We start from the raw sequence: 18,317 nt of genomic DNA, 5'->3' as shown, positions 1-18,317 counted from the left end.
CCTGTCCACGCGCAGCTGCCCCCACCGGATTGGCTCGGCCGCGGTGATCACGCAGCGTGACGCAGGCCGGGCGTGCGCCCACCGCCGACCCAATGAGGAGGGGCACACGGCGAGCCCGCGGCGAATAGCAGCGCGCGGAGCTCAGGGCCGGCCAATGAGGAGCGCGGCGGGGCGGGACTTTCCGCTGCGGGCCCTGGCGGAGACGGGCGGGTTTTAAAGCGGCCGTCGACGGCGGCGGCCGGTTTCCCCGGGAGCGGGGGCGATGGCGGCGGCCGGGCCGGGCCTGGGCGCCGGCGGGAAGGTGAAGACGCTGGCCCTGGTGCTGGAGGACGAGGCCCGGCGCGGCGACGCAGGCGGCGGGGGCTACTGCAGCGGCGACACGGTGTCGGGGCAGGTGCTGCTGGAGCTGGCGGGCGCGCTGCCGCTGCGCGGGCTGCGCCTGGAGGCGGCGGGCCGCGCCCGCGTCGCCTGGAGCGAGGGCTCGGGCGCCGTGGCCACGGCGGGGGCCTGCGGGGCGGCGGCGGCGGGGGTGCCGGGCGTGGGGCCGCGGCGCGAGGCCGAGGTGCGCTACCTGGACATCCGGCAGAGCCTGCTGCGCCGCCCGCCCGCAGGTGAGGGGCCGGGGGGGCCGCGGGGGGGGGGGACCGGGGCCGCCGGGGCCGCGGGGGGGGGGGGATCGGGGCCGGGGCGGGGGGCGGCGGGGCGCAGGCCCCGGGCGAGCCCGCGGCGCTCGGCTCTGCGCGGGGCGCAGCCGGCCCCCTCCTGGAAGGGCCGCGGAAGAGCAGAGGAGGAGGCGCTGGGCACCTCTGCTGTCCTCAGCTGCCGCTGCTGTCACCCGCGCCCGGCAGCGCCTGAGAACTGAAGGGAAACGGCGTTTCTTGTGTCAGCGGGGCGAAATGCTCCCCGAGTTTAGGTGCAAGAAAAGTAAACTCCGGCCTTTAAAAATTGCATCACAGCAGGCCCAAGGAATGTGTTAAGATGACCTATGTTAGTAATAACGCAGTATTTCGTAATACTGACTTTACGTTGGTGCGCTTCAGTGCAGAAGTTGGCCTGTTATTTGAAAAAGTAGATTAGTTGTCCTGTCAAAACGGAAAAGAAATTTCTTTTACTCTTTCCAGAAGCCATTTTGTGTTAGAAATTGGCCAGAATCCTGAACTGAAACTTAGGTTTCCATGTTTCCTTGATTTTTTTTTTTTTCTTTCATTGAAATCACACCACAGAATAAATAAAGCATGGGCTCAAATCCAGAACCCACTGGGATCAGTAAAAACCTTTCTCCTAGTCCCTTGCATCTGTGTGAAATTAGTCATAAATAATTAAAAAAAGCAGAAGCTTTGTACTTCTTTTTATGGAATAAGTAAAACATACTATGTATTTTTGTCCTACAGGTGAAGAAAGCTTAATTCTTTTAGATGGAAGACATGAATTTCCCTTCAGCTTTCAGCTCCCGCAAGAGTAAGTGAAGTAATGCAACCTGAAGGGACTGTGTTGGGCATTGCTTGTTTTTGAAAACTAACTGAAGCAATGTAATTTGAATCGCGTTTCTTTAATATTAAACTGATTGGTCAGCTTTATATGTTTGTCTTAATCAACCACCCCATAGACATTCTTGGTTTGCTTCTGCTTCCCTAAGGCCCTAAAAGCAGGAGCTGTAAACTGGTAAACACTTATATACACAGGAAGTGTTCATGTTTGAAACTGAACTGTAAACTTACAGGAATGCTTTTATGACTGCTTGTTTCAGGCCTCTGGTGACCTCTTTTACTGGGAAGTATGGCAGTATTCAATACTATGTGAAAGCAATTCTGGAAAGGCCTGCAGCACCTGATCAAAGCGTGCAGACAGAACTTCAGGTTATTAGCCATATCGATGTCAACTCGCCCGCTTTGTTGGTAAGAGGGTCCTCCCCCCCCCCCAACCCCCTCCACTCCCCTTAAAGGCAGCTGCAGAAAACTCATTTCCAAGAAGCATTCATATCCAGCCATAACCATTGCCATGTTATTCTGGAGTGTCATTTTCTGACTTCTGAAAGCATATAAGCTCCCTAAGCTTTTTCTCTATAAATAGATGATCTTAGGTTGTGTGAATAGCAAACAGAGTGGCTTTTTTAATACCATTGATTACATCCCTGCTGGCAGAGATGCTCTTGCCAAAAAGTTATGCAGGCTTGAAATGCATTAATAAGGCTTAATAATAATAATGCACAAGCATAAAGTAGTTACTCTTACCAGAGCAACTACATTCACAGGGCTGCAGTGTCCTAAACTCCTCAATAATAGTAGGTTGAGGAATGGTAATTACAGAAGAGTATTAATCATGCTTAGCCTGTCATTTATACTCTGGCCATTATGTTATGTATCCTTCCATTTTGCATGTCGTTTTCTAACATTAAGTGCATGCATGCAGCTGCTTCAGAGATCTTTTCAGTTATTTCCTTATGACAGATTTGGCTACATTAAAGCATTGAGCTTCTAATAATCACTAGAAATACTGTAGAGTAATAAGAAAGATCAGGCATTAAGTAATGAGAAAATAGGCAAGATGGAAGCTAATGAGCTGGATTCTTTTATCTCAACCCATATTATGAAAATAATATAAAATTATACCTTGCACTTTCATGATAGCAACTGGATCTAAATGGTTATTCATTTAAATATGAATGAGTAATTTCTGTTTTATTTAAAATGCTAGGATAATTTTAACTTTTCATCATAATGTGACTATAGCTAAGAGATGTTTTGAGCACTTCTTTTTTCCCCCTTATAGGCTTACATTTTATTTTGTCTTTCCAGAGCTAGAACTTACAGAAGTAATTTGGCAGTGATATCTGTAAGCAGAATATAGTCCTTGTTTTCACACTCCTAACACACATTGTTGAATATAACATATCCAGTTGCTGCAAGGATAATATTGAGTAGACCATAGTTTATTGCACAGGAAAGGGCTATGGGGCAAATAAAGTGAGCACTGCCTGTCTTAATGGATTGCCAGGCTACCTCCAAAACAGTGTAAAACTGCACAGATTTTAGACTTTGTAATTACACTGACTGCTGCAAATCTCTACAGGTCTGCAGCAGTGCTCAGGGAATCATTTTAAGTAGCTTGGATCTTGGTTTGGAGTTTTAGTGGGGTTGGATTTTGCACCCTGGACCTGTGTACTTATATATTGCAAGTTTACTCTAATGAAAATCTTACAAAGACAGTGTAAATATCATCTAATGTGACAGTCCTTCATGGATAATTAAGATGATTTTCATCACATGAGAGTAAATGTTTTTGGTCTTGTGTGGCTTGCAAGTTATGAAGATGAATCAGTTTAGCCCACTGTGTACACATTTGACATTTTTATGATGGATGATAAAGATAAAAATAGTTTACTTGCTTATCTATTAGTTTCTTGCAGAATAAATTCTGCATTCTCCTCCAGTGAGGAAGGTGGGTATAAATACTTCAGTGCAGTGGAGAGAGTGTGTTCTGCTAGACCTTTTTAAAAGTCACACCCGTAAAATTTGCTAAATGAACCCTTTTGCAGACAGATTAAGTTCAAATGGACATAGGTCTCTTAGATACTTGACAAATTTTAAGTGCACACTGGGATTTTAAAACAGCCATGTTTTCAAATAACCAAACCCTGATTCCACCTCTCACCATGGTAAAACCCCAGCTGCAGTGAATAGTACAACGGTTTAGATCCATGTGGATTTTAGGGCTAGATTTCAGTGATGGATACACGTAACATTAAACTGCAAGTGATTGATAGCTTCATGCCATAAAACAAAAAATATTCTTTTATAGACACCTGTCCTAAGAAGTCAGGAGAAGATGGTTGGCTGTTGGTTTTTCACCTCTGGGCCAGTGTCTCTGAGTGCCAAAATTGAGAGGAAGGGATACTGTAATGGTAAGAGTAGTTATGTTCACCCTTCAAAATGTGAATATTAGATACCTGATAGGATTTTTGTGATCTCTGCAAAGCCAACATTTGCTGGATGGAAAACAGTTGGAAGAATAACTCCATTTAGTGGATAGTAAAGTGAGATCTGTATGAATTTGCTTTAAAAAAAATCCTCCTCCTCTCCCCTGCTGGGAATATAAACTGAAAGGTAGTCCTGTTAATATTCTTATGGAAAGACCACGTACATTTGAGTGTTCAGAACAAGAAAATGCTTTTAGATGGGACAAAATACATAACTGGGGATGTATGCAGTTTTTTATGTACTCTATTCATAGATTTACATTTGTGTAACAGTGAGCTTTAGCAGCTTCTTTGCTATCTTAGTAACACTAGATACATTGAGGAAAGAAAACATTTTGGAATTCAGTTAGTCCTATATAAAAGGAAGACTGCATAATATGAAAATAAAGTTTTTCAAGCTTGTTCATATTATGCTTAATGTTTCCAAATGAATCGTTTATACGTAAAATGTAGTAGGTGGCTATACTTCTGCCTGGATACCACTTTGCAAAGAAACTAGCTTGAGGAGACTAACAAGTATTGTTCTCATAACATTGCAGATGAGGTACGTGCTGCATAACATGCTTTGATATTCCCAAAGGAAAGTTGGTAAGTACAAATTATTCACTGAACTTTTCCCTGTTTTTTTTAGGGGAAGCCATACCAATCTATGCAGAAATTGAGAACTGCTCTTCTCGTTTGATTGTTCCAAAAGCTGCCATTTTCCAAACACAAACTTATCTGGCCAGTGGGAAGACAAAGACTTTCCGTCAGATGGTTGCCAATGTTCGAGGAAACCATATTGCCTCTGGGAGTACAGATACCTGGAATGGGAAAACTCTGAAAATCCCACCTGTATCCCCTTCTATACTTGACTGCTGTATTATTCGAGTAGAATATTCATTAGCGGTAAGTGCAGATTTTCATTAAAAATGTGCATACTCTTGAATATGAAGCTGAGTTGGGAACAGAAGTGTATTCTTTACTGAGCAGCTCTTAAATTCTGAAGTAGGGAACAACATTTCAGAATAAATATCATATATAGGTAGGAGACTGAAGAGCAAATTCTGAAACTGAAGGATGGGAATAATGGGGAAAATGGAAAACATTTTTGAGGAAGAATAAGCTTGGTTTAGACCTGGAAAGGTTATCAGGGGAGAGTATTTCAAAGCTGAATGGATTCTTCCCATTCTCTTCAGAAATGGGAAGGCAGGACTGAAAGTCACCTGTGCAAATACTTTAGTCAATACTTGCGTGAGTTTTTTAAGTTATCTACAGACAAGGTATAGAAAGAAGGAAATGGCTGAAAAATAATGAAAGCTGTCAGAGTATTAGCCAAACTTACCTAAGATAAGGAAACTTCTAATTTTTAAACCATCTGCAGTACAGGAAGTGTGGTACCTTGTAGCAGCCCCATTTAATGGGGGTCTCATGATGTCTTTTTCTTTTTATTTGGGGATTGTCACATAGGTGTATATCCATATCCCTGGTGCTAAGAAATTGATGATTGAAATGCCTCTGGTGATTGGCACAATTCCATGTATTGGATTTTCAAGCAGGAACTCCAGCATTACCAGCCAGTTTAGTATGGATATGAGTTGGCTGGCGTTGACCATGCCAGAACACCCTGAAGGTAATATATATTGAGCTTTTTATAATGCAGCTTAGTACTGTCTATAACAAAAGGATAGTAGTGCCAGTTTAAGGACTAGATCAGTATAAGACGAAGGCCATTAAAGTAGGACTCAGAGTGAGGCACCTAAATCTAATTCAAAATCCAAACTCCAGCCCTCCTTCCCTATCTGACTACTTTCAACTGATTCTGGTAGTGGGAATTCTGCTCTGGAGGTAGGCACCTTAAAGTTAGCCATTATTGAATGTAGCTTAATAGAACCCGGATTTGTTGCTGGAGTAGCCTTAAAAGCATCTCATTTCTGCAGTGTGCCTGCAGAATCACCTAAGCTCACTAAAAACACATAGTTCTAGATCTAATATTGATGAATATAGTGCACTTAATACAATACAACAGTGGTCCTACAATGTTTAATAAATATGGTCTTCATGGTCTTGGATACTGTAATGCACATATTGTCTGTCTGTGAGGGAATAGTTTGAAATTTGACGGTAGTATCTTTTGTGTTTTAGCACCACCAAATTATGCTGATGTAGTGTCTGAGGAAGAGTTCTCCAGACATGTTCCTGCTTATCCACCACTAATCGACTGTGAGGAACAATTGTGTTGTCCTGTGTTTGCTTACATACAAGAGTTCCGGTTTCAGCCTCCACCTCTTTATTCAGAGGTAAAAAAAATAAACAAGATTTTTGAAAAGCCACTGCTGAATTTTTAAGGTTTTTTCTTGTCAGAGGGGGGAAAAAAAACACATGTAGAAATGCAAGAATTGGTAGTAATCATTGATATAAATATATATATATATATATATTTTTTTTTTCTTCCCTCTTTAGATTGATCCACATCCTACTGATGTAGAAGAAATTCAGCCAGTTTCATTCATGGTCTGAAGAGGATTTGTAATGAGCATCATTGTGATGAATGTCTTATCTTTCTGCTGCTTCAGCTGATAGTGCAGCTAAAAAGGAAACCATTTTCTTTTTCAAAACTTAAGTTCGCATGCAAGAAAGGTCAAGGAAGGTGGAGATGGAGGTATGAGCATGTTTGGTGATGGAAAAGAATCTGCTGGATTAGTCTGCACAGAGGATATCATGGGAGCAGCTATGCTTGGGGTACCATGGAAAGTACCTGAAAATACTGAAGGGTTTTTAAAAGGTGGATGTACTGTGTAAAGTATGAGGAAGAGATGTAAGGATATTTTGAAGAGAAAAGAACTTATATGTTGTAAGGAACACTCCGGAAGAATTTTAGTAATGAACTTGATACTGAGAACTTGGGTGGTAGAACAGAATGGGGGGTAAGAACACATTTCCAAAAGATTCCCCAGGTTTTGGGGGCTTCAATTTTGCACTGTCTGCATCCAAGAAAGGAACACTACTAAAATACAGAGTGAAATTTTCACTCCAGCTTAACTACTTATTTCATGAGAACATGCCCTTCTAACACCTGTCAAGTGGTACTATTTCATCATTCACACTGAATCTAAAGATGTCATGGATGACAAAATAGCTATTATGCAATATTATGAAGGCAACCATTTACTGAAAGACAGAAGTATGTAAAGGAAAATTGAACTTTGATAAGAGCTTATGCACTATGCTTTCTTTAAAGGGATCTCTTAAGGGAATTCTTCTAGCCTCTTTTACTATGTAGTTCTTTTTCTGAATCTTAAGCCTATGGATAGCATGATAAGCAGAAGCAAAGGAGAAACCTTTTGCCAACAGCAGGTCTACTTAGCAAAACGGACAATATTTATTTATTCAGAAGCCTTTATAAGCCTACCTCTGTTTTGGATATTTACTTATGGTCAGATCCGAGACCAAAAAAAGTCTTGTAAACCTCCAGTATACTTCAAGGTTCTGAACAAAATGGTTTCTGTGGTTAGTGAACAAGAGATAGGAGGAATAGGGAGAAGTGTAAATATACCCAGAATAGACAGAGCTTATAACTGAAGTGAAAGCAGGCATCGGGGAACAAAATCCTCTGGTAAGGGCACAATGCTTTTCATTATTCCTGTATTTTTGTTTATAGGTGTATTGTCAGGGGCTGCACTGGTCATTTGCTGTCCATACTATTTTTTTTCTTAGTGTGTTTCCATGTTTGTGTTTTGCTGTCTAATTTTGTTTTGGTGCAATATTTTAATGTTTTTCTTCCTCAGGTCATTTAGAACAGTGAGAATTTGTTGCTGCTAAGAATGGAGGCACAGCGTTTTACTTGGCCCTTTGCTGCCTTCATTTAAAGTAGAATGTTTGCTTCCTGCCAAGCATCAGTTGGTATAAGTAATCCAAGTAATCCACACCCGGTGGCAACACCATCAACACTTAAAGGAGCAAAAACATAGCATTCTCAATATGCAAGTTTACAGTCAAGTCTTTAAATTATAGGGGATTTTGAACTGCTAGAACTATTCCATGTGTCTTAAAGAGGGGTTTGGGGTTAAAACCCGGTGCTTCACGTGGTAAAACATTGTACTTTCTGAGAAAACTACAAGAATAGTAATCGAGTTTCCTTCATTTCATCAATAACTGCAGTTTAAAAAAGCTTAAATGGTTTTATATGAAATCTGTCGTCATTTACGAAGCAGGGACTTTTCTACAGGCATATATAGATACCTATTTTTAGTCATCTTTTAGTATGACTTCCTTACATTGTTTAATTTCTAGCACTTCACCTCAGTTCACTTTTTTCATTGGCGTAAAAGGTATACTGATGGAGATTAGCATTTCCAAACTGCAGTTACTTTTTTCACTTGCAAGTTTTAAATATTGTCTTCTGTAGCAAATGCAGCTTCAACCAAAATTTGAGTGCATGTATTAGGACGTTTTAAAAGTGAGTATTTGTTGTCTTAAGTCTCAAGAGGTAGCTCTCATGCCTTTTTATTTAAGTGATTGCATGCTCATATAATCAATGCAGGATTTTCATTTACATCACCTTGAAAGGGAACAAACATTTTCCTTAAACAGATATCATTATAGTTACTTGAAAAATAGTGTGGCTGCATATTAACTTGCATGTTAATAATACAAAATATTAGCTTAAAGAACACTAGGTGCTTTTTTGACTGTAATACCTGATAGGTGATGTGTGCTACCTGGCTAGCTGATTGGTATAAACATGGTCAAGCAACCAAGAGCATGAAGAGTAAAGAAGCATTTTTTTTTTTATTTTTTTTTATTTTTTGCAGGTAAACTGTGGCCTTAGATTGTTTGCTGCAAAAAAACCCCAAACAACTAGAAAGTGTTTCTTAGGAAGCACACATGGCCCTTCAAAGGAGGGGTGAAAATAAGGTCAAATTCTGCTCTCTGACACTGGGCTTAGTGCAGAAATCGGTCCTTAAAATACTTACTGTTTGCACAATAAGAAGTTCAATATGCAGGGGGTTTGTTTTAATAACTTAACTGTGAAACAGTTTAAAAGAGACAAAAAACATGCTGTTGAAAACTTTAACATACAGGAACATGATTGTATTTTGTACTAATATATGAGCCCTATGGGTTCTTTTTTGTTAATAAAAGTGTAAAACCTACGGGGCTGGTCATTTTGTTCTCACTTTCTGTAAGTCACAAACAGCTGCAATGTCAAGAAATACTTATGTTCTACAACCTTGGAAACGTACAGTTGCTCTCTGATCTAGAAAATTTGCCTTCATCAGCTGTCACCGCTTTCTTTCCTTGAACTATCCCTGTATGCTAACTAAAAATTGAAACAAATTTATCAGACATGGCCTGCTCTCACTTATGGTTATTATCATGTAGTAATACAGGACTTAATCATGCATCTCTTATCCATAATGACTAAAGTGGCAGGATGCATGATTTAAGTGGATTTCTGAAATGACATCTCATGTATTAATCGTATTGGATACTGTACTGGGTTTCTTTCAGACAAGATTATCTTTACTCCATAGTTAATTGATCTAAATAATACAACAGAGCTGCCTTGATTTTTTTTTGGTAGCATGTAACCAGAGTACCAAATGAAAAAGCAGAGTAGCTCCTACCAGGAAGAAAGGAGTGACAAACTGCATTGAATGGCATCTGTCATATAGGTCACCTAATCCATAAATGAGATGATAAAACACCTGCTGGGGTCCTGCTTCCATAAGCCTTACTTGGTTTGAGGATTTGTTTTGTTCTTCCTGTTCCCATTTTTGAGGGAAGAAGGCAAACCACCATGGGAAAGCTAGAGGAAGGCATGGTTCAATATCATCAGGTACTGGATGAGCCTGGTGCCAGAGCTTGCAGAGGTGGTCATGATTTATAGAAATCACTGAAAATGCAAAACCTCAAATGCTGGTCTTAGATTTTAAAAGGTCTCTTAAGAGATCCTAAAATGCCACTTCACTGAGTTAACAGTAGCAATTCCACTTCATCCTCTGTTTACCTTTATAAGGGATTATTTCTCCTGCTATATTTTAATTAGCTATGAAAATATGTTCAGTGCCCAAACAGGTAATAAACAATGACATGCTCTCCCACACAGGGATGCAGAAGAGACTGCAGGCTTGTGTTGTAGCTGTGATATTCTGATGTTTGAAATGTATGATTCTCATACACAGTGAGAGCATTTAGTCAGCTCCTGAACAGGGGCAAATAGTTGTTCTGTTATTTCACTACCCCGTTTTAACATTTAAAAGAGGACACCTAACTCATTTAGTAAAATCTGTATTATAAACCTCACTTAAGTGTTTAGAAGGCATAGTCTGCAGACAGAGTTTATTTGAAGGTATTTATTAAATTGCTCTACTAATCAAAGGAGAAAAAAAATGTGGAAATGCCTACTTTATAGTAAAATTATGCTGATTTCAAGTACTCTGCTTAGGGTAGTAAATGAGCACAGGCACAGAAACAGGCTTTCAGATGGCTGCATTTTCTAAAGCTGATTATATAGTATATTAATATCAATACAAATAGCACAGGCTGGTGTGGAAAGTAGATTCTCTGAAGAAATAATTAGGTCTGTGATGAGCCTGGTCATTCAAACACTAAAATTATCTATGTAGCATAGAGTGGGTGACAGTCTTGCTCCAAATTATATAGTGTTTATAATTTCTAAATAATTACTAATAAGAGTTGATATTATACAAAAGCTGTACTAGAATATCATTGCATTATTAAGCATTTAAGACAACTGACTAATGATCTGTCATAAAGGTAAAACCCAAGTTACAGATGAAAATGTTCAGCTTTACATGGAATGCAGAGGAATAGTTCAAGTGTTACTTCACTGGAGTAGATTAAAACCCAAGTTACAGATGAAAATGTTCAGCTTTACATGGAATGCAGAAGAATAGTTCATGTGTTACTTCACTGGAGTAGATGCTTAGGCCAGCAACATGCTATCGGCCGTCTTAGTTACACAGGACAGACTCTATCTGATTAAGTACAACTGTATTACTGATAAATCTCTGAGCTCCCGTCCCTTCAAAAGAAAAGAGGAAATCCCTCTTAGTTTTGGCTTACATGCAACCATCTGGTTGTCTGTAGGATGGGGAGAACATGAAACACAAGGTGAAAGTGGGAGCAAGTGCTGGTGCTGATAGACGCCTACAGATAGACTTCTTCAGATAACCTGAGGCATGCAGAATAGCCTCAAATACTTTTTATATAAATATATAGGCTATCTATCTGCTGCATCATTTGATGGCAGATTTTATTATTATTGTGCTTTCAAATAAGCAACAACTACAGTTGGATTAAGGGCTGGATACCTAAATATCACGTCAGGCAGAATTTTTAGGGACCTAACATTCAGCAAATGTGGCAGACTAATACAAAGCATCACCCAAACATCAGACCAGCCCTTCTGCTTTGCTTCTAGCTGCGGCCACTATCACAGCCCTGGAGGACCACCTTTCCCCTCCCCAGCAGAACTGCTTACTGATACTCTGCCTGTAGCGCAAGACTCGACTGGAAGTCTCTGCGTGCTCACACAGATGGGCAGAGCAGCAAAAAGAGGTATTTTAGTGTTCTTAAATAGAAGGGGAACAGAGTTAAAAACAGGAAGCAGAGTGGTCACCGGTGTGGGGGTTGAGGGGTGGAAGCCTGACAAGTGGGGAAGTTGCGTAGGTAGGGAGGAGAGGACCTTTCAGTGTCGGGCAGAGGACCTGGACGGACACAGCAAAGAGTGCACTCCTCAGGGAGGGGATTTAACTTGAACACCAAAAACAACCAATCACCCCCAACTCCTGGAGTTTTCCTGGCAGAACTTGATATCGGACGCGGTGACACACAACGTGCGCAAGCAGGATGCAACTATGTAGGCTAAACCTGGCCAAATATTTTTGGCTACGAAAAGCTCTGCATTATCTTACAGTGCCTTGGAACAGCATCAGTCTCCCAATACAGCAGGTACTGAGCACAGAGAGAGGTGACTTGCCACTGACTTTCACAGATAACAACAGAAGGTGATTGTATTAGTATGTCAGTACCCAGTTGTGCAATATTTATACGCACACACAAAAGCTTTTTGAAAAGCGAGGAGAGGGATTGCCTATCTTGCATAGGTATAATAGCAAGTTTTTACAAATCAGCTTTAGCGGATCAAACAGTAATCGCAACCTGATCTAGTGTCTTACGTGTCTTCAAGTCAGAAGTTGTAGTGAACGTGTGTGGTGACCATCAGTACCTCAATTTGGGGAACACCAGCACCCACTGTCTTCAGCACCACTTCAAGGAAAATGAAACAATAGATGTAAGAGCTGAAGGTGGGGATTTAAGCATGGTCAGTAGGGTAATATTTTCGCCGCAAGGTCTTCAGCTGTGTTGTTGCACACCCAGAAAGATCCTGACACCCTCCTCAGTTCATATATAGGGCAGTCCTAGCGATGTCATGTCCACAATCTGGTTGTGTCTGTCACAATGGATCCAGCATGAGAAGAAAGTGACTGTCATTGCTGAACTAATGAGATTACTCAATGCAGAAAAGAGAGAGCAAGGGACAAAAAGTTAAATTTTCATTTAAATAATTTAAGCCCTGAAGTGCTTTGATTGTATGTCTTAATGTGATGTGACCGATGCATTAGCCTAAACATATTAGAGAGATACTAAAATGGAAAATATTCTGCTGTCTTTAGTGTAAAATGAAAGTAGAAAGGGAAAAGCATCAATCAATCTGACAGATTCTCATACTGCAGTGTCCTGGAGGAGGCGATAAGGATCTGAGAGGGTTTAGTATCTATACAGACATGTCAAGTTTTGTGCACTGTGTGCAAGACTGTTGACGCTTGCCCCAGCAGTGGCATTTTGGTGCCGGTACATCTCTCCTCCACTCGGAGATCTAGAGCAAGTTGGCCGGATCCATTATCTGCAATGCAGCAATTAGATCTGCTTAGCACACGGGTTCAAGTTCAGAGAGAAAATCCCCAACTCAAAAGGGCCTCCCAGGCTGCGGCAGTCTCACCTCAGAGCCTGAAGCGGTGTGGTGTCCTCTGCCCGGGACCTGACCTTACATGTGAGCAGCAGACCCTGCTCCGAAGACCCCGCACAGGAGTCTCGCAAGTTAGGGGCAAAGAATTGGAGAGTCTGTTTAACACGAGGTGTTAAATAGAAAGGCCCCCCCAGGAAGAGCATCTTTGCAGGCTTTTTCTCCTGTGATCCCACCTGCCATCGCTGGCCTAGGCCTTTACACTCATCCAAACAAATTAACATTTCATTTCCAACCCTGACATGAAGATCAATCCTGCCAATTTATTCCTTAATCTCTCGCTGATGACACGGCTCGCAGTTGCCACGCGGATGCTTGTCCACTGGGGTTAAAGCAGGGCCATTCAGTTTAATTAATGTTGCGTCCAGGATACCGGATAGCTCATATTCCAGACGTATTCCAGCTATATAAAACAGAGCTGTAGCTCACACTTCACCAACGCACCAGACAGCATTTGGTGGATACCTTGGAAAGGGCATAGATTATCTCAATGGCTATGGCAGTTTTTGATGCCTAAAGGAAATACGTCAACCAATATTGAGTCATTTGGCCATCACGCAGCTGCACAGTTGTGGAACATGGTTCTCAGTCCTGTCCACAATACACGTGATAGCATCGCAAGTGCAGTGGGACTCAATGTTTTCTTTCAAGAAAATCGTTAGAAACAAACTCCTTTACGATCAGATACTCTTGTAACAACAGCAGCCTCCTGTTCAAACACAGGCAAACGCTGCTCTATTAGAAGATGCATCCAAGCAAGTATCTGCAAGAGAAGAGGTTTCTCTATTATTTTGCAGATTTGTGCACTTGCGAAAGAGAGACAAAGAAAAGCAGAGAAATGAGGCAGCCGGGAGAGCAGCCTCGGGGAGAGCCAGCAGTGGGTCTGCAGCCCGGAGAAGACCAGAGGGGAAAATGTTTTGGGGCAAGGCGCTGAACGCGAAAGGGTTTGCGTCTGTGAGCAGAGATGAGGTCTCACAGTGTTCAGCGGCATTCAGAAAAACAGGATTTTGCCCATTTCCTGCAAAAAACCGGGACTGGGGCAACAACAACAACAAAACTCCCCGAGACGAGGCCGTGGTTTCCCTCCTGCTCGCTGCGCGAGGGCGAAGGGCAGCCCTGTTACGTGCGGAGTCTACTGAAAGAAAGAGAGGTTATGAACTGGAGGTGTGATTTGATCACACCTGAGCTGGGAAGGGTGTGAAATACGATAAAAGTGAAAGTGATACTCCATCACCTCAAGGGCCTTTTGGAAACTGGCTATAACAAATTGGGGCAATTCACCTTTGTTTCTACGTTTTGCCATACACAATTAAAAAGACACTGTTTATTAAGGTGCTTTCCAAAGTTAACTAACACTCAATAAAATCTATGAATAATACTAAATTAAAGGCTACAAAACGTCTCTGGACATATAAAACAGGAAATTGCAGGTGTATAAGTAAGCAAGGAACAAAAACCATAATTTAGCGCCTGTTACAACTAGTCCGGTGGGTGGAACAAGAGAAGCTATTGCAGAATTGCAAGGAGTGCGTGGATTATATAAACGCACAACGTAAATGGTATTTACACAGAAGCACAGGGAAGGAGGCAGTATGATTTACTGGACAGGATTATTTGCTCCATATAGAAGTTAGGTAATCTCTGGTTTGGGGTTTTGGTTGTTTTTATTTTCTTGGGGTTTTGGGGTTTTTGTTTTTTTTCACATATTTGGGTTTAATGCTCAGTTAATTATATATGAACTCCCTTAGCCTAGTGAAGGTCAAGGTCATTGTGTCGTAAGAACAGACCAGGCAGAGTAAAAAATAAAGTCCGAGTTACCCTGCAGGGCTCCCTCCATCAGCTCCTGACATTAGCTACAGAAACGCCTGCTGTCTATGATTTATGGCAGGGGAAACTACATTTGATGCAAAAATAGCAGCCATCTGATTGGAACAACAAGTCCAACAGCTCTACAGGTACCTATTTCAGAGGTCATACTAGATCACTACTTTATTCCTTAATAGAACCTGTTATAAAGATCAAAGATGTGTAGCAAAAACAGACAAAAAAACTTTACTGGAGGTTTTTAAAACCAGAAAAGACCTGAGGACTGAAAGAGTCTGAAGCTCAGATCACCATTTACGTGGTGGAGGCCTCTGCAGTGACCTTATGCCATGTCACAGGAGAATCTCATCTTTGTGTTCTCCTAGGTGACTTTCGGGGGTTGTTTCTACAGAACTTATCGGAAGGACGAAATGCTTGCAGGATCTTTCGCGTAGGCTGTTGCCTGTAACGTGGCGGTTTCGTGCCAGACGGGGCTCCTAAGCTGACCTTGTCGATTCTTGGCACTGTTTCCTCCATTAAGCCCCATTGTAGTGATTCTCGGTAGGGTTTGGGACTGTTGGCATTTGGGGGAGAGGGAGTTAATTTGCTGCTCTCTACAGTATTATTTGGCAATTCCTCGTTTTCTGAAGTTGTCGCACTTTCTTCTAGGAACTCCAGCTATAAATAACTCTTGGCCTGGTGCCAGCTACATATTTTTTTCCAGACAGAAGCCTGCACCAAGCAGTGAAACAGTTCACAGTCAAACATCGCATTCAAGAGAGTGAATGCGTTTGTTGGTACACGGGCAGGGGGAAAGGGATTAATGCTTTGGCGAAGTACTGAAGGAGCAGGTAGGAAAGCCCAAGCAGTGATAAGAGCATAATTCATGCTTACAGTTATTTATCAAATGCAACTTTTTCAAAGCCACACCACATGCTAATGGAGCTCAGACTGATCCTGCTTAAGCCATGTGCATACCTGTGACCCTCTGTGCTCAGCTGAGCTGTCACGTCATCCCCAAATACATTAATGCACATCTCAGGGGGCTGAATCCCCCCCCAGCCCCACTTCAACCCCCCCCAACTGCCCAGTCTAATGCAGAACAGTTCAGTGAGATTTCAGCCTTCCAGTTCATTCAGACCATCTTCAACCAGCAGCTATAGCAATAATTTACATCTCCATCATTAAGGTTTGTGTTTGATTGCAGCCAAGCAGCCCTTATGTGGAGCTGGCAAGCCTTTAGGAACCAAGCATGTTGGGAAAATGACTTTGTGGCTATTTAGAGAGGATTCCCATTCCTACAGCAGTTTGCAGCTCAATGTGATCCCCATGTCTGCCTGCAATACACAGCGTTACTATATGCTGCCAGACAGCCTTGCTTTGGGAGCGGAAGGGGAGAAGAGACAACATCCTGATAGAAGTCCAGCAACATCAGACTTAGCCTGCGACCTTTTGATTTCACCTGGGATGGCAATCCAAGGTGGCCCGGGCTTGGTGCTCCATCCTCCCCTCTTCCTCCTCCCCCCCCCCCCCCCCCACTGCATTTACGGTGGCGCCGCGCAGGGCAGAGCAGCCAGCAAGCTACTCCCACTCCTTCAGTTGTGTTTTAACTGCTCCCTTCCTTCCAGGCAACTGTGCGCCCATCACTGTTATCTTGGCTACATCACAACTCCAAATGCTAAGGAAAACACCGGCTATTCTATCGCCAGCCCTCAATTGTTCAGTTCTTCCTTCCCCCTTGCACCGAAATTGCATTAACCTGAAAGCGCCAGCCCATAGTGGGGGAGGCAAAGCAGCCAGATGAACTCGGGGAACACGGCTTCCTGCGCTCCAACGCGAGCATGTGCTGTCACCGCTCGCCTTGCCAGCGCAACTCACTGGAGCCAACGGTTGAATGAAAATAATAAGGCTGAGCCCCGCTCTCTGCTACGCTAAGCGAGAAGCAGCCTCGCCACTGCTGGCAAGCGTCCCCGGCTCGCTGGCAGACAGAGCTGGCAGGAGGCGTCACGGGCCGCCACGAGATGCCCCGGCTCGGGTTACCCACGACTGCGTCGCGAGCAGGGCAGCCCTTCTGCCTGGGGTCTGGCACCAGGGCACGCGGCTCGGACGCCGCGGCGATTGCTACGGTGCCAACGCCTGCTTGAGTAATGATATTTTCAAGCTGACACCTGTAGAGGTTTTGCATTTTGCTCCCATGCGCTTCAGGGGTGCTCCTTTAATTGATCTCACAGCCTGGCGTTTTCCAAAAATCCTTAGGGGGTTTGTAGCCTCGTTTCTAATGACTTTTGATAGGAGTTTTCCTCCCTTTTAACAGACTTCAGTGCAGTAACATGTCACTTTTATTCTCTTGCACATCTCGGGCTTTCTGGACTCCAGAAATCCAGATACCAGTTTCCTTACTCTCATCCAATCTCTTGGCAGCATAATGGGACTAATTTACAAGAAAATTTACTACAGCTTTTGTTGTCTTAGGCTGAGCGGGAACTCCCAGTTCCTTTTGCTATTCCCAGCTTGGGAACATTTGTGGTTTCCCGCACGGCCCTGACAGGTACGAAACTCGTACAACCGCTGAATCATGAGCCGTGCAGAAGCTGACGCACCGCGCCGCGCAGTCAGCTGTCGGAGGTGGCCTTCGGCTGAAAAATCCCTAGGAGGAGGGAAAGGTGAACGTCGAAAACCTCCGAGCGGACGTGGGGGCGGACGGGTGGGCCCGAAAGAGGTGGCCCCACCGGGCGAGGGGTGTGCGGCTCGGCCCGACACGCATCAGGAGCCCTCGGGGAGCTCGGCTCTTCGAAACGCTCTCGGCACAATGGCATGAACCGGGGCGAGCGGTGGCGTTCCTGTCTGACAGCTGGCAGCAAAGCCGATGCCGCCCCTACGTACCCAGACACGCACATGTGACATCCCGGCTTATCACCCTGTCACCCACTGGGTCACTTCCAGCAAATTATTACGGTGAAGGAGCAGGAATATAATTAGAAATGTTCTCTAAGAAGGAAAAAAGCAGCGTGAGCAACGCTTGGCCTTGCGCACAGACACGCTCGGAGGGAATTTGGTTTTCTGCATTGATGCTCTGTTAGCCAAAAGGACCCACGCTGTGGGAGGCATTTGAGATCAACAGCTGGAAGCCCAAGTTTCTTCTCTCTTTAAGTTATTGCACGTCTATTTTAAAACAGAAAGGGAGAAATTGCTCCCGACAGACCCTGCCATTGCTAGGTAGTAAGAAAGCAAGCTGCGCAGCTCCTGTTCAGAGGCACACGCAGAGACGCTACACCGAATGAACAAGGCTGCTGTCTTTGCAAAGGACGGAGGTGTAATAAGAAATGGTCAGCGCATAAGAGCTTCCTGCCCACAGTGATCTGGGGGAAATGAACCACAGGTATGTGGTGGAGTTTGCATTAGTATAAACAGTCAGCCCAGTAAATTTATGCAGCGTTAGTCATGACAGCAGCAGTCACAGCTTATTGTAACATAACCATAATTCATTAGGTGCTTCCCTGTCAT

At 43.3% G+C, this 18,317-nt stretch overlaps 1 protein-coding gene across 1 annotated transcript; it reads left to right on the top strand.

Annotated features, from left to right (window-relative positions):
- The first annotated feature begins 235 nt into the window (after positions 1 to 235).
- ARRDC4 (arrestin domain containing 4) lies at positions 236 to 9,111 on the top strand. The gene is made up of 8 exons (XM_067305638.1): positions 236 to 611; positions 1,392 to 1,458; positions 1,748 to 1,895; positions 3,799 to 3,901; positions 4,608 to 4,864; positions 5,426 to 5,588; positions 6,101 to 6,255; positions 6,419 to 9,111. Exons 1-8 carry the CDS (start codon positions 263 to 265, stop codon positions 6,473 to 6,475), a joined length of 1,299 nt encoding a protein of 432 aa, XP_067161739.1. The 5' UTR covers positions 236 to 262; the 3' UTR covers positions 6,476 to 9,111.
- Positions 9,112 to 18,317: the final 9,206 nt, after the last annotated feature.

This window comes from Apteryx mantelli, chromosome 15 (assembly GCF_036417845.1).
Source record: "Apteryx mantelli isolate bAptMan1 chromosome 15, bAptMan1.hap1, whole genome shotgun sequence".
NCBI classification, from domain to species: Eukaryota; Metazoa; Chordata; class Aves; order Apterygiformes; family Apterygidae; genus Apteryx; species Apteryx mantelli.
This window is presented reverse-complemented; position numbering and strand designations above follow the sequence as displayed.

What these genes read in the sequence shown, in the direction of transcription:
- ARRDC4 (XM_067305638.1), top strand. Translation starts at nt 263, where the DNA reads ATGGCGGCGGCCGGGCCGGGCCTGGGCGCCGGCGGGAAGGTGAAGACG. An exon ending in GCTGCGCCGCCCGCCCGCAG is followed by an intron (nt 612 to 1,391) that starts GTGAGGGGCCGG and finishes TTTGTCCTACAG; the next exon opens with GTGAAGAAAGCTTAATTCTT. An exon ending in AGCTTTCAGCTCCCGCAAGA is followed by an intron (nt 1,459 to 1,747) that starts GTAAGTGAAGTA and finishes TGCTTGTTTCAG; the next exon opens with GCCTCTGGTGACCTCTTTTA.